This window comes from Epinephelus fuscoguttatus, linkage group LG5 (assembly GCF_011397635.1).
Source record: "Epinephelus fuscoguttatus linkage group LG5, E.fuscoguttatus.final_Chr_v1".
NCBI lineage: Eukaryota > Metazoa > Chordata > Actinopteri > Perciformes > Serranidae > Epinephelus > Epinephelus fuscoguttatus.
In genome coordinates this window covers 31,403,927-31,418,031 of record NC_064756.1, presented here as the reverse complement: position 1 = coordinate 31,418,031, position 14,105 = coordinate 31,403,927, and the positions used below count along the sequence as shown (strand labels likewise).

Below are 14,105 nucleotides of genomic sequence, written 5' to 3'. Positions count from 1 at the left end.
CAAGGTGATGCAAAAAAGCCTGTTTAAAAGGCAGCGGTGATGAATTGAACATGAGCAATTATGCAACAGCAGAGAAAGGTTTAAAAATAAACCCTGCCTCCCACTGGCCCTGCATCAGTGACCCAGGTTAGGCAAAGAGCCTGACCTCTGCAAAAGAGCACAGTTCTTATGAGACAAAGGGAACAAGGAACAAATCCCAGGCGGTTGTTACAGAATAATGCTTTGTCTATTTCTGCCCTCCTGTTGGCTCAGTCAACTATTGCGGCAGCCCACTTTCCTGAATCCCAGAGGGATGTTGCCTGATGTGCACCAGGCCATCCTGTCCCTGTTACAACAGTTAGGGAAAGGAATGATCCCTATGGGTCTGTTAATATAGAACTATTCACAAAAGGCCAACGCATTCTGACAATGGCAAATGGTCTCCCTCCTCGCTTTGACCCTGACGCTGCTCTGTTTCTGTATTCATGATCGTCTGCTCTTGTATTTCCCTCTGGCAAAGCTGTTCGGTCATTTTCAATCTGGTCAAGTCAGTGAACCTCTAATATTTCTTTCATGTGAAAGTCTAAAAAGGAGAAGACTGACTTTTTGTGCCAGATATTACTGGATAACTCAATATTTATATGAATGAACAACACAATGATTTAGTTTTGAACCAACCTGTGTGGTGGCTGTCGTCTGAATCTTCTTCATCTCCTTGTCCTTGCTATCATCTGATCTCTCAGTGTCAGAAGCGTTGCTATTTGCATCTGCTGCACTGCTGTTCTCAACAGCTGAGGGGTCCCCTTCACATGTCGCTGCAGCTGTGTTGTCAGTGACCTCTGGACTTTTGGAGGAGGCCTTAGCCTCGGCACCAGCCACAGAGCTGACGCCCTCCAAGGCTGCTTGTAGTTCAAACTCACCCTTCCCCAGGATACTGGGTAAGGAGCCAAGCTCAGAGCTGCCTGCCATGTGAGCAAGAAGGCCTAGTTCATCACTGGCACCAGTGTGGACTGGGGGCTCTGGGCTGGGCAGCACCAGAGGCTCAGATGCACTGAGATCAGGCAGTAGTTTGTCTTCCATGCTGCCTGCCACCTTGCCAAAAAGGAAGTTGTTGCTGTCAGGGATGCTGTCCTTATCATCATCTAGAGTAATGAGAGGGGGTGCATTTTGGTCATCCATGCTGCCCTTTGGCAACAACACACTGTTGACATTACTGTTGAGCTTTTCTACAGCAGCACAATAAACATTATCCAACAGAGAATCCACCTCCACCAGTGCTCCATTCTCAGATACTCCTAGAGATTCAGAGGACAAGTCCAAATCATCCAGCTTAACCTCTGTAGCTTCCACCTTTTCAGCCTTGATGTCCACAAGAAGGTCATGAACTTCGACCCTGACCCCATCTACTGTACCTTCTGTTCCTCTCAGACCCTCTTCAGGTCCCTTCCCTTCAGCCAGTAGGTTGCGCGAGTCTGCACTCTCATAGTCTTTCTCACTCTCAGGCGTCTGGGAGTTATCATCCATTTCTCTGATCTCAATTACACCCTTAATGCCAGGGGCCTGAGCAGACAGACCGGAGATGGTGCTGACCAAACCCTTCTTTCCTTTCTTAATATTCTCCTCCTCCTGACGCTGGTACTCTTCATACATCTTTGCCAAGTACTCTTTATGTGCCTCATATGTCACCTGCAAAAAGGGCAATGTTATAGAGAATGTTAGCCACCTATTTATAATGGAGAAACTGTGAATATCACTTTATAAGAAGTTTAACAGTTAAGACAAAATAGATAATGTCACCATCAACAGCAGAGGTCAGTGTTTCTTCTTTGTTGTACAGTACAATACTCACCTTAGAGTGGGCTATTGAGAGTGTGTCCACCCACACACGCCATCCACCCCACTCATACTTGATGGCATGGTAGAGCAGAATACGAAAGATGTTGTACACCATCTCAGTGATCTTTTGCTCATCAGAGTTTTTAGGGTTGATGTAGCCAAGAGAAAACATCCAGTCCTGCCATACAGAGCACTGAAGCAGACACCTGCAATACCCATGTCACCACACAATTAACAAATTAAATACTTTCTTTTACTTTAAAGTTTTCCCATTACTTAGTCTTTCTGCTTCTCCTCAACATTTCTCTTTGTGTCAAAAGTACATACCAGGGCTATTTGGCATTTTGTTATTTGTATTACAGCAGATTGTTGTGATCATTTGGCCATTCGTATATTCATTTGTTTATGTATTTGGCAGCAGCTTCTCACAAAACAAAATGACAGCCAAGATAGAAAAAGAGCAGCAAGTGAAAAACTATTAAGTGTTTTTTTTTTCTTCATTTTAACAGTTTAACTTGATTGAGCACTTTCTGCCTATTAATTTTAGGCTAATTATGTTGTTGATTTAGGTCAGTGGTTTCCTAAGACTTACAATTTAATTGCAATATGTTTTAAAGTGTGTGTATGTAGGTGTGTGGTCCCCTCTGACATCCATTCTGATAGATGAAAGAGGGTTAAACTGTCAAAAACTGTCAACGAAACACATAGTGAAGAACATATCTCAGGATGATTTAGCACCAACATGACTGTAGCTACATCAGCCAATTAAACATGGTACAAGGAGGGGGAACAGTGTGCCTCTCTTCTCTTTTCTTTGATACATTAATCAGCAAGATAACTGATGGAGTGGGCGAGTAAAAGGGAGTTTAAGTTCGACTTACCGTCTGTTCTCTCGGCTGTTGCTAAACAGTTTGATCATGTCTGAAAGGAAAAGCCGCCGAACTTCCATCAGCTCCGTGCTTGGGGCAGAGTTCTTCAATAAGGTGGCTACCACCTTGAGAATCACTGATGTCACACACATGCAAACACACATATAAACACATACTGTCATTTTTACCAGAGAATTTCAGAAAGGATCAAACTCAATGTGACACATAACAGACTTACTTGGATTCTGAATCTTGACAGTGGAGTCGGGTTCGGGATGAGGTTTGTGAACTACCTGTGTGCACACCTGCTCCGTCAGAATCTGTTGCAGGAACCAATGAGACATCAGTCACATATTCTGTACACAGAGACCAATGGTGCAGGAATGTTGAGATACTTGAGAGGAAAATGTTTTGTTACCTCGTACAGAGTGTTGTAGGTCGTCACGGTCACAGTGTTGGTGTGCAGCATGAGCCTCTCTCCCAGGAGAGTAAAGAGGCTGTGTGTGTGCATGATCTCCACCTTCCTCCTGTGGATAAACACACACACACAGACATAATGGTAAAGTGGCTTGTTTAGAGCTCCCTAAGCCACTGAAAGGATCATTGAGTGCCGTCAGCTTGCTTCCCTATTCTCACCCACGGAGCCGGGCTCTGGAGACAAGTGTCAGGAACTGCCTGCTGTCATAAATTGGGGGAATTTCGTTGGAGGTGTGTAGGATAACGAAGTTAGCCTGTCACTAGGAATGGCTCCAAGATACAACAGAGGCATACCGCAGGTGAATGGGTTCAACAGTGACAAACTACCTCTGCAAACAGCATAAGGACTGTTGTCACAATGCTAAGCCAAAGCTGCTGCCACTGCCTTAAGATGAGCTGGGACTTTCTTAATAAGTCGACATTTTTTCATATATTGCAGAGGCTGGCAAATTGGACACTTACGAGAAGAGTAGCATTTCCCTTAAATTTATAAATATGGAAATTTGGGAAAAATGGGCAGACTGATGATGCATAGCAAGCTGAAGTGGAGCTTACAGGTCTGCTCAACGAAAGAGGTTCACTGAGAGGATAGGCCTTGTAGATGTTTTTGTGAGTGATAAGTTCACTTCAATTCAATTTTATGTATATAGCCCAACTCCACAAATCAGTTTGCCTCAACATGGAACACCCTCTGTCCTTGGACCCTCACAGCGGACAAGGAAAAAAATCACCCCAAAAAAAACCTTTGGGGTTGGGGTTGAGTCAGAATCATTCTCTTTATCAGTTAAGACAATGTTACAATAAAGGCACACTGCATCAAATATGGAAATCAATGAGAAGAGATAAAATACACTGCTGATGGAGGGATAAGTTAATCATACAGTAGGCAGCATAATTAGTTCTAAATATAAACTTGACATGTCGTATTTATTAGGTTTTATCTTTAAGTTCGTGACTGGGTGGTTGAGTATATGCAATTATAAGACAGATTTTATATATTCTGACTTTTCTCTCATGCTTTTTTGAGTTGTTTTGTACTGCATGGCCCCAAAAATAGTATTATCTAGTACAACAAACCTCTAGATCACATCACATCATACTGACTATTTGACTCATCAACCCTGAGAGAATCAACAACATCCTAATGAACTAATGAAAGTAAAATGACAAATTTAATTACAAAAGTAATAACATCAACAAAGCACTGAAAAAACACATTTAATTCTTTATGAGTTGCACCAGAGCTCATAGTGCTGCTTTAAAATGTATGAAAGCTATTAAAGTGAGGGGTGAGGCCAGGCTTTCATGAAGCCCTCATGTCCCTTGAGGATATAGGTCTTTCGCTTGTGCCTGGAGCAGTCTAGTATGGGGTTTCTGCCTGCCCGTTCTCTCCATTCAGCAGGCATCAGGGACATCCCACCATTGTGAGCACAGCAAAACCCCCATATCGTCTCCATCCATCCCTGCATCACACATTTTCAATCATAGGCTCTCCACCCATAAGCATTCTCTTTCTCTCTCCTCTCCAATGTGAAGCATACAGAAGATATGCTGACATCCTGGTAGGTAGTTTATTATTTATTTCACTCTGTGGGACAGTAACTTGGACCTCTTCCACTATTCTCTTATGTGAAGTAACGGTTTCATGGCACAACACCAGGAATTTAGGTGTTCTACAAAGAAGTGCATCCCAATTTGCAAAACTGGCATCCAGTCAAAACTTTTTTGGCTCTTCTAATTGTGCACTTTTTCAAAAGAGTGGCATGAACAGATGAATCATGTCCCTGGATGTAAAGCTTGTTTGTAAAGCCTTGCAGCCTATCACAGGGGCTCTCAAATTCATTACTTTAAGGTCTGCATCTGATTTTTATTTAACGTGAGGGGTCTGGAATGATTGGCAATTACTGAATAATATTTAATCAATTCACTGAAAACTTAAGCAACATACATTCAAGTTCGAGAAAGTCAAGATGATGAAAAAAACATTCAAAATTTTGAGAATGGCATCTTCACCTCTTTGGTGACTGGATGTTTTGCTATGATCCGCGCTACTCTGCCTACCAATAGGCTACTCATTGTCACAGTTATTAATATCACATCTCTTGTGATTGGGCCAGCACGGAACTGAGGCAGACACAACTCAGACGGTTATTATTTCTGACTCATACATATTCTTACAACTGCGTTTACACTAGCTGTAGTTGTGTACTAAAGAGAACAGGAGACATTCTGTAGCTGCCATTTCGGAGCTGATAGCAAATTTTCCAATGTAATGTTAATGTATGAATTCTGCAACAACAACACACAACACTCCAGCAGTTAACGTCACCATGACAACAATGTCAACAATAGGGAATAGTTTTGTAAAAAAAAAAAAAAAATATCAGTTTATCAATACTGTACATGTCGATTGTGAATATTTGAAATGGTTTCAATACTCATGTTCCATAGTATCAATACATAGGTACACTGGTTTATTCAGTTTATTCATTTTGTAATGTGACAACACTTACAGGGAAAAAAGCCACATCAAAACCACATTCAGCCCCCCTGTTCGGAGTCTGCATGTTCTCCCCGTGTCAGTGTGGGTTTCTCCAGGTGCTCCGGCTTCCTCCCACAGTCAAAAGACATGCAGGCTAGATTAACTCGTGACTCTTAGTTGCTTGTAGGTGTGAGTGTGAATGGTTGTCTGTCTCTATGCGTTAACCCTGTGATAGTCTAGTGACCTGTCAGGGTGTACCCTGCCTCTTGCTCAGTGTCAGCTGGGATAGGCTCCAGCCCCCCCGCAACCCTCAACAGAATAAGTGACTACAGATAATGAATGAAAACATTACACTTTCTAATGCATTGTATTCACAACATGAGTTAAAAGGCTCGGTCTAAATTGACTTGCCGTTGAGTCCGAATGCGAACCTCAGTTTGGACTTTGAGGAGCCCTGGCCTATCATAATGTTAACCTAGACACGTAAGAGACATGGAGAGGCTTAAAATGGTAAAACAACACAGAGTAGATAATAGCATCACACATGTAACTGATGCCTTTTTTTAAAAATACATCTTATCTCACCTGTGTGTATTTACAATCTACTACATAACTATTGGAATGGGTTACTTACTTGTGGCCAAGATGCTTGAGGAAGTACCCAAGGACTTTGAGGGATTGTACTCGAATGCTTTCACTCTTAGAGGCCATGAGCTTGTAGATTACCCTGGAATAGACACAAACAGCGAAAACTGGCAACAGCACACTGTCTTGACAGAATAAAATATAGCCCTGTTGATGAAAAGGCCCTCCACTGGTTAGCTGACAACCACTTTCCTTCAGAGTGAATTTACATTAACATTAAATGAATGTCCTAATGAAAGCAGCAGCCTTTCCACAATGAATTCCTCAGAACCCACAAGTCGTGCTACACTGTGTGCATTTAGATTTTATAGGATCACATCGGTTTAGTTTGATCATCCGTGTCATATTGTGAAATCAATATGTTAATATCGATACTTTTCCATGCATAGGCTTTTTTTCCCCCACTGAACTTATGAATTATTCATTCATCACATAGGCACACTGCAATAGCAGAAGTGTTAGGTGCTTAGGTTTATTTTGTGAAATCACCTCTTCATTTTGTGCCTGAACAGCGAAGGGATTGTGTCTTCCCCTGAGGGGCTTACCGTATTCCATTTCTCTGGTCAAAAGCAGGGATCATGGAGGCTGGATGCTCAGACATGAGGGCTACCACCAACTGCAACACATCATGCAGATTCTCATCCTGCAGACAAAACCAGGAGAGAAAGACAACAAGAGGTAGAGAGACAGAAAAGGGAGAAGGTTAGGTTTTTGCTTGTTGCTCAGATGCTGTAACAGCAGCAAAGACATCATGTATGTGTTTTGCAATTGTATCACCTGTAACTGTTGAACAAACCTTGGCCCCTGGCACACATTACAGCAGTACAAGGGCATTGGTTGGTCATTGCCCAATGGAAAATATCTCACTAGTTAGTTTAAATGCTGGAAAAAATAAACTTCTCCAAAGATAGCAAAGCTGAATAAAATGTGACCTGGTAGCTTAGTAAGGCAAGGCAAGGCAAGGCAAGGCAAGTTTATTTGTATAGCACAATTCAACACAAGGTAATTCAAAGTGCTTTACAGAGACATTAAAAGCAACAAGACACAATTTAAAACAATATAAACAGTAGCATTTAACATGAGTATTGAAACCATTCCAGATATAGTATAGCAAAGCAGCCCACAAACACACTAAGTGAGTTCACTCAGAGTAGGCATAGACTCTCATGTACCTCATGCATTGTTAACAAATAGTTCAGGATGCTCTGCAGCTCATCCTCTTTCACACCTCGGTCCTGAAAAAAAGAACACAAATAAAAGTTTAAATAATATGCCATGCAAATAATTGTAGAATATGTACCCATATTCAGGCAAAAAGCATCACAATATTTTCACCTGGTACGGCAAAAAGAAGGTACTTCAAATTATTGGAAGAGGAACACAGTATTTTGGCCTCCAGTGTGTCATTTTTTATTGTGCTTTGATTGGCTGTGGGACTAATGCACATGTGACTAGAATTTCTACAACAAAACAGACTGAACAGCCGAATAACTTGTTTGGCCTGGTGACATGTTGACACCAAGCATGTTTCCTGTCCGGTGTGAAACTTCCTTCTATTTCTGCCATGCCCTAAAGAGCCCTGTTACAGAACAAAGCAGGGTAATCATCTACAGAGGTATGGCATGCTGGGATGTGGGCAGCAAAACACAGACTTGTGCACTTGGCTGTATAAAATATATATTTAAAAAAAACTTCCCGCAATCAAGTAAGTAATATGTAGTCCAGCAATCTAATACACTTGTTATTGATTAGTCAATCAATTATCTTTTTTAATAATTTAATCAAATTAGTTGATATAAAAAAAAACACCATACACCTGTCATACATTGTCAGAACCAAAAGTAAAGCCTTAAAAGAGTTAACTTGTCTAATAAACAGTCAGAAAAACCAGAGGTAGTCAATAACAATTAACCAAAGTAGAGAAAAACATATTTATCTTACTTGAAAAGCTAGAACCAGAAAATGTTTGGTTTCTTGAATTGATGAATTACTTCAATGATTAAATTATTATCAGAACTGAATAATGAATTCATTACATTTTTCAGCACAACTGGTTTATGTCCACATAATTTTAAAGAATAAATAAATAAACAAAGAGCACTGAATTTATCAAGGAGCAGACTGGCAGAATGTTTATAAGGATAGCACAGGGAGAGTTGACAATCTCCATATTTTCTCTGTGCAGCTCAAAATGAAGCTGTACGAGGGGCTGTGAGGCATGAAGGCAGGTGGGATATACCTTCAGGATGAGTTGCTTGAGGAAGAGAAGCATGAATGCCCGCAGAGAAAGTACTTCTTTCTGGGTCGGCCTTGGACCATCTGTAGTTGGAGAGAGAGAGAAAACTGAGAAAGAAAGTATTGAAACCAAATAAGATGTCTTCCTGTTTTCTGTTGTCTGTTTTCTAGCCTTTAGTCTTTTATTGTGTTTTTCCTTGACATTTTATTTTTGGTTTATTTTCATGATTTAAAGTTCCTCTTCCATTTTTTGACTGATTGATAATGGCACATTTCTCTCAGTGATGTTTTCCTTCTCTGAGCTTCCGACAAAAAAGCAGACAGTGACACCTTCAAAGACGTCTTCTGTGCTGCATGATCAGCTTTGATTTACGAGATTCACCTTGAATGTGTGTATCAAAACTTTTACCAACATCCTAGACAGGGAGTGTGGCACAAATCTCCCACTTTGCAAACAGAGAGGAATTTGCACATCAGTAATTAGTAGAATATATCTATTATCTATATATTGATAGGAGAAGTCATTTTGAGTATTCAACCCAAATTTAACTATCATTCATGCTGCACCCAAAGTCTATGTAGTATCCAGGCAGCCAGCCCAAGGTCGCCATAGTCACACCTGCCCATCATACTGGCCAACATCTCATTAAAACTACCCAAAATGCCTCTGCTAACTTAAGGTCACTTTGGCACCCTGAAATTAGCCTCACATTGCAATCCATCTCTGTCATGAACCTCATTTAACATCTGATGAGCTGAGCTCTGTCAGCAGGTGTATGTATGTCGTGCAAATAAAGATGAATGACAGAATATGACTGAAAGCATTGATTACCTGTCATATACCAGAGCTGCTGCTGCTGCTGCTGCTGCTGTTGTAGTGGTTTGGTTGGCACAAGAATTAATTTTGACAAGGTCAGATCCTATTCAATATTCTGAGCTCTTTTGTTTTTAACCAAAAAGTGTTTGCACGTACACCGAGTAAGCACACTAATGAGCAACAGGCAGATCAATACAAACACAGAGCTATTCAGTCAGACACACCAGAAAATACAGGATATGGCATACATTACCACTTGTAACAATACAAAAATGAATCCCTGCAAGATTAGAAGCTCTCTCACTGAAGCACAAAGGGTCCATTTTGGCTGTAAATTCTGGCATATATTCATTCATTTCTTATTCATCCTGTGCAGCCAGCCAGGTGTAAACACACTGACAAAATCTTTTACATTTGCAGAGGTATTAAATGACAGCAACTGGGCCAAGAACAACAGCAAAAGCCTTTCAGGGAAAATTGGTCACTTTGCCCGCTGTCTTTCCTCTTTTCTAAGCCCTGATAAACTCCAACCTCCACCTTGGCTGGACACATGTTCATTTGAAATGGGGACAGTGCCATGATGACAGATATGTCGGCAGCAGACACCTGACCATCCTGCTGCTTCAACAGCCAGTCAATGCAATCAATGATGAGGCTCCCTGAGGTTGCAGGAGGATGACAAGTGCCGCTGCATCCCGACACTGATTAATAGAGTGAGAGAGGAAAACTCGGTGCAGGGACAGAGCCTGACATGGAGGGGGTGATAAGAACATTATTACCGCAGCCACTGCATCCAAGTTATTCACAACCAATTATGCTCAGCAGCTCTGCACAACTCTTGTTGCTCATTCCCATATTGCTTTACTTCCTGCATCCCAAGGGCACAAGGAGAAAGAGTTTATTGAAAAAACTATTTATGTCCATTGTGATTAATGCAAGAATCTTATTTCAATGTGCGACTGATGATTATAAAGTCTTGGCATGCATAATAGCATGCGTCCTGCATACTTGTGAAAACCTTTAAATATAAATCAAAAATAATTATGTTTTCAATAAACAAGGGCCGATAAAACACGTCTGATGCAACAAGTGTTTTTAATCATAGCAGCAATAATTGGTTCCGAGAATTTCCCACAAGTTGTAACTAACATGTGCTTTGCCTGGACAATCTGCTGTGTTTAGAGCCTCTGAAGTATGCCCACTTTAAAGATTTAGTGTGTACAACCCTAATTTTTAAAAAGTTAGGACACTGTAAGTAAAAACAGAATGCAGTGATTTGCAAATATTTTTTGATCTGCATTCAATTAAATACAGTACAGAGACAAGATATTTAATGCTCACACTGATACATTTTATTATTTTGTTTTGTTTTTTGTTGTTATTTGTTGTTGCTATTTGTTTGTTTATATACACTCATTCTGAATTTAATGCCTGCAGCACATTCCAAAAGTGGTGGGACAGGGGCAGCAAAACACTGGGAAAACACCTGTTTGGAACATTCCACAGGTAAACAGATTAATTGCTAACAGGTGATGGTATTATAATTGGGTATGACGGCGGCATCCTCACTCAGCTGTTCACAAGCAAGGACCACTGTGTGAAAACCTGAATGGGCAAACAGTCCAACAGCTTAAGAACAATGTTTTTCAAAGCACAATTGCAATGACTTTGAGGATTTCACGATCTACGATCCATAATATCATCCAAAAGTTCAAAGATTCTGGAGAAATCTCTGCAAGTAAAGGGCAAGGATGAAAACCAACACAGAGTGCCCTTGATCTTTGACTCCTCAGGTGGCACTGCATTAAAACCCGACATGATTATATAAAGAATATTACTACATGGGCTCGGGAACACTTTGGAAAACCGTTGTTGGTAAACACAGTTTGTTGCTGCATCTACAAATGCAATTTAAGACTCTCACATGCAAAGTGAAAACCACTTATCAATCACATTTAGATATGCTACTGACTTCTGTGGGCCTGGCCTGCAATGGATTGACACAAAATGGAAAAGTGTGCTGTGATCTGATGGGTCCACATTCCAGCTTGTTTTTGGAAATCACAGACGTTTTGTCCTCAGGACTAAATAGGAAAAGACTATACAGATTGTTACCTGTGCAAAGATGGTATGGGGATGTGTTAGTAACCATGGCATCATGGGTAACTTGCACATCTGTGAAGGCACCATGAATGCTGAAAGGTACATAAAGGTTTTGATGCATCATATGTTGCCATCCAGTTGATGTCTTTTCCAGGGACATCCCTGCCTATTCCAGCAATGCAATGTAGAGCCACATTCTGCATGTGTCACAGCAGTGTGGTTTCATTGTAAAAAAAAAAAAAAAAAAGAGTGTCAGCATAGAATGGCCTTCCTGTAGTCAAGACCTGCCTCCCATTGAAAATGTGTGGCACATTATGAAGCGCACCTTGGACTGTTGAGCAACCACTATCATATACTGTATCAAGCAAGAATGGAAAAGAATGTCACTTTCAAAACTTGAAAAATAAGTGTTTCCACATGCTTGCTAACCTCCCTTGCTCACCTAGTAGAGCGAGAGCCCCTTGTACAAAGGCTTTGTCCTTGCTGCAGCCGCTGTGGGTTCGTTTCCAACCCATTTCACCTTTGCTGCATGTCATGCATGTGTATATTTACCAAAAAGAATGCAATTTATCTTAAATAACTTCTCTTCTGACTGTATTTGATTGACTATAGGTCAAAGAGGATTTGCATATCATTGCATTCTATTTTTATTTATGTTTCACACAGTGCCCCAACTTTTATAAAATCAGAGTTGTAAGAGAGGGATTTAGTGGCATCCAGCGGGGAGGACAGATTGCAACCATCTTAAACTTCTCCAGGTTAGGATTCCTACAGTGTCCATAAATCAGGAGGTTTTAAACAGAGCTGAATTATCTGCAGAGGTCTCTTTCTCTCCAAAACAAACGGACCAGGTGATTTAAACCAGTAAAAACACTGAAAAATGCAGTTTCACATGAAAAAAAAATTTGTTATTCCAATGCTCCAATTGCTTTTGTCACGGAGGGGCTGCTAACTACAGTGGCTGACACAAAAGCGTGAATGGCCCTTTCCAGAGTCAGAGATTGGCTTTTCCATTCTAGGCTACTGTACAAACATGGCAGTGCAACATGGTGGATTCTGTAGACAAAGACCTGTCCCTATGTAGATACAAACAGGTCATTCTAAGGTAATAAAAACACAACAATTCTTATTTTCAGGTAAATTTACACTAAAGAAAAGATACTTATTATATTATATCCACTTCTGCCAATATATCCCCCTAAATTGTACAAACTGGACCTTAAACTGCAACGATTCAAAAGTTCATAGGACACACACAAAGCTGAAGCAAGGTAGTGTTGAAAGGAGAGCCAACCCATTCCCTGACTTACTGTAATCAGTCATTTGTGTCTTACATGAGATGGCACACACAAAAATCACATCAACCTCAAGCCTTGGTCATATTATTTCTCTGAAGCACCTACATGTGTGTCACTGGTGATTTCAACTGTAATGGGAACAAGACAAAAGCAGCTTGAATTGCACATAGTGACTGGCCAAACAGCTTTGATGCCCATCTCATTACTCATTATTTAGTAATACAGAGGCAGAGACAAAGGGTGAGTGATACAGATTGAGACAGATTACGTGTTGGCTTGTGGGTACGTACACAGACTGGGAGAAGTTGAGCAATGGGTATCTGTCTGTGAGAGCCTGCAGTGATTCTGTGTATAACTGGATGATACATGGCTTTAATTTGATAGCACTCTCGATTAAGACCTGAGGAAAAAAAAAGAGGAGTCACTTCCAGAAACAGAGCGAGTAGCTGGAGGAGCTCCGTTTTAAATGTGTTCTCTGTGTCCCTATAATTGAACACTTCATTATCTGCTTGGCTCTCTCCTTCTTTGTATGTGTCTGTGTTTGGTCATTTCTCAGTTTAGAAGGACGGAGAGGAAAAACTGACCTGCCAAATCAAGTGCAGATCAGTGGAACCAGACCCACTCTGAAAATTACCCACAGCAGGAAAGCGATCCATTTCAAGATTTGTCTTTCCAAGAAAATCAGCCATTTTCTCAGGCCATTACAATCTCCAAAGACTTCAACAACAATCAGCACCGTATTTACAGTTGCATTTGAGAGAGCTAAATTTGGAGTAGGCTTAACTAGAAAGCTCCTTGAAGTATGGATAAGTGGATATAGTTAATGGATGGATGGAGTCCAATATATATATGTATATGTATAAATACATATATAGAGAGAGAGAGATTATTTCTTTGTTGTAACAATGCTTCTTGGCAATAAATCTTATACCATTGGAAAGTCTGTTTATTTCCATTTTAAATGGTGACACATTTGTAAGGAACATGCATCTGTGGGATGAACACCAGAGCTGAGTATGTGGGTTGCGCCCATGAAAAATTTGCCAAATCTTTTTGGCCAATGCCAAACAGCTTTTTTTTTTTGCTGTGCCTTATTGGCACCTGATTGTCAGCACCTGTGAGCATGGGCCCTGCTACAGTGGTCAGTTGGTGTCTGCTCCAAGAATCAGCATGCCATGTTTGACTGATCTGGATAGGGCCCGTGCAACTTCAAGCTGGTGTTCCGTAAAACCAAGCTGCGGCATTATTTGGAGTGAGCCCTAGTACGATCTGCAAATTGAAGGCCAAGTTCCATTTAACGCGGGATGTCAGAGACAGGCCGCGAAGTGGGCGTCCCAAGAAGATGACACCCGAAGAAGGCCGTT

At 40.9% G+C, this 14,105-nt stretch overlaps 1 protein-coding gene across 4 annotated transcripts in view; it reads right to left on the bottom strand.

Annotated features, from left to right (window-relative positions):
* The window catches only part of nbeab (neurobeachin b), a 235,287-nt gene that overhangs the window by 126,170 nt on the left and 95,012 nt on the right, over nucleotides 1–14,105 (bottom strand). For all 4 annotated transcript variants that reach the window (XM_049575634.1, XM_049575636.1, XM_049575637.1 and 1 more), the window contains exons 14-22: nucleotides 8,528–8,607; nucleotides 7,461–7,523; nucleotides 6,834–6,931; nucleotides 6,278–6,370; nucleotides 3,103–3,211; nucleotides 2,923–3,004; nucleotides 2,697–2,820; nucleotides 1,829–2,021; nucleotides 658–1,665 (exon numbers count right to left, since the gene is read on the bottom strand). In XM_049575634.1, the coding sequence (XP_049431591.1) occupies nucleotides 658–1,665; nucleotides 1,829–2,021; nucleotides 2,697–2,820; nucleotides 2,923–3,004; nucleotides 3,103–3,211; nucleotides 6,278–6,370; nucleotides 6,834–6,931; nucleotides 7,461–7,523; nucleotides 8,528–8,607 (1,850 nt within the window). The remainder of the gene's footprint in view (nucleotides 1–657; nucleotides 1,666–1,828; nucleotides 2,022–2,696; nucleotides 2,821–2,922; nucleotides 3,005–3,102; nucleotides 3,212–6,277; nucleotides 6,371–6,833; nucleotides 6,932–7,460; nucleotides 7,524–8,527; nucleotides 8,608–14,105) is intronic.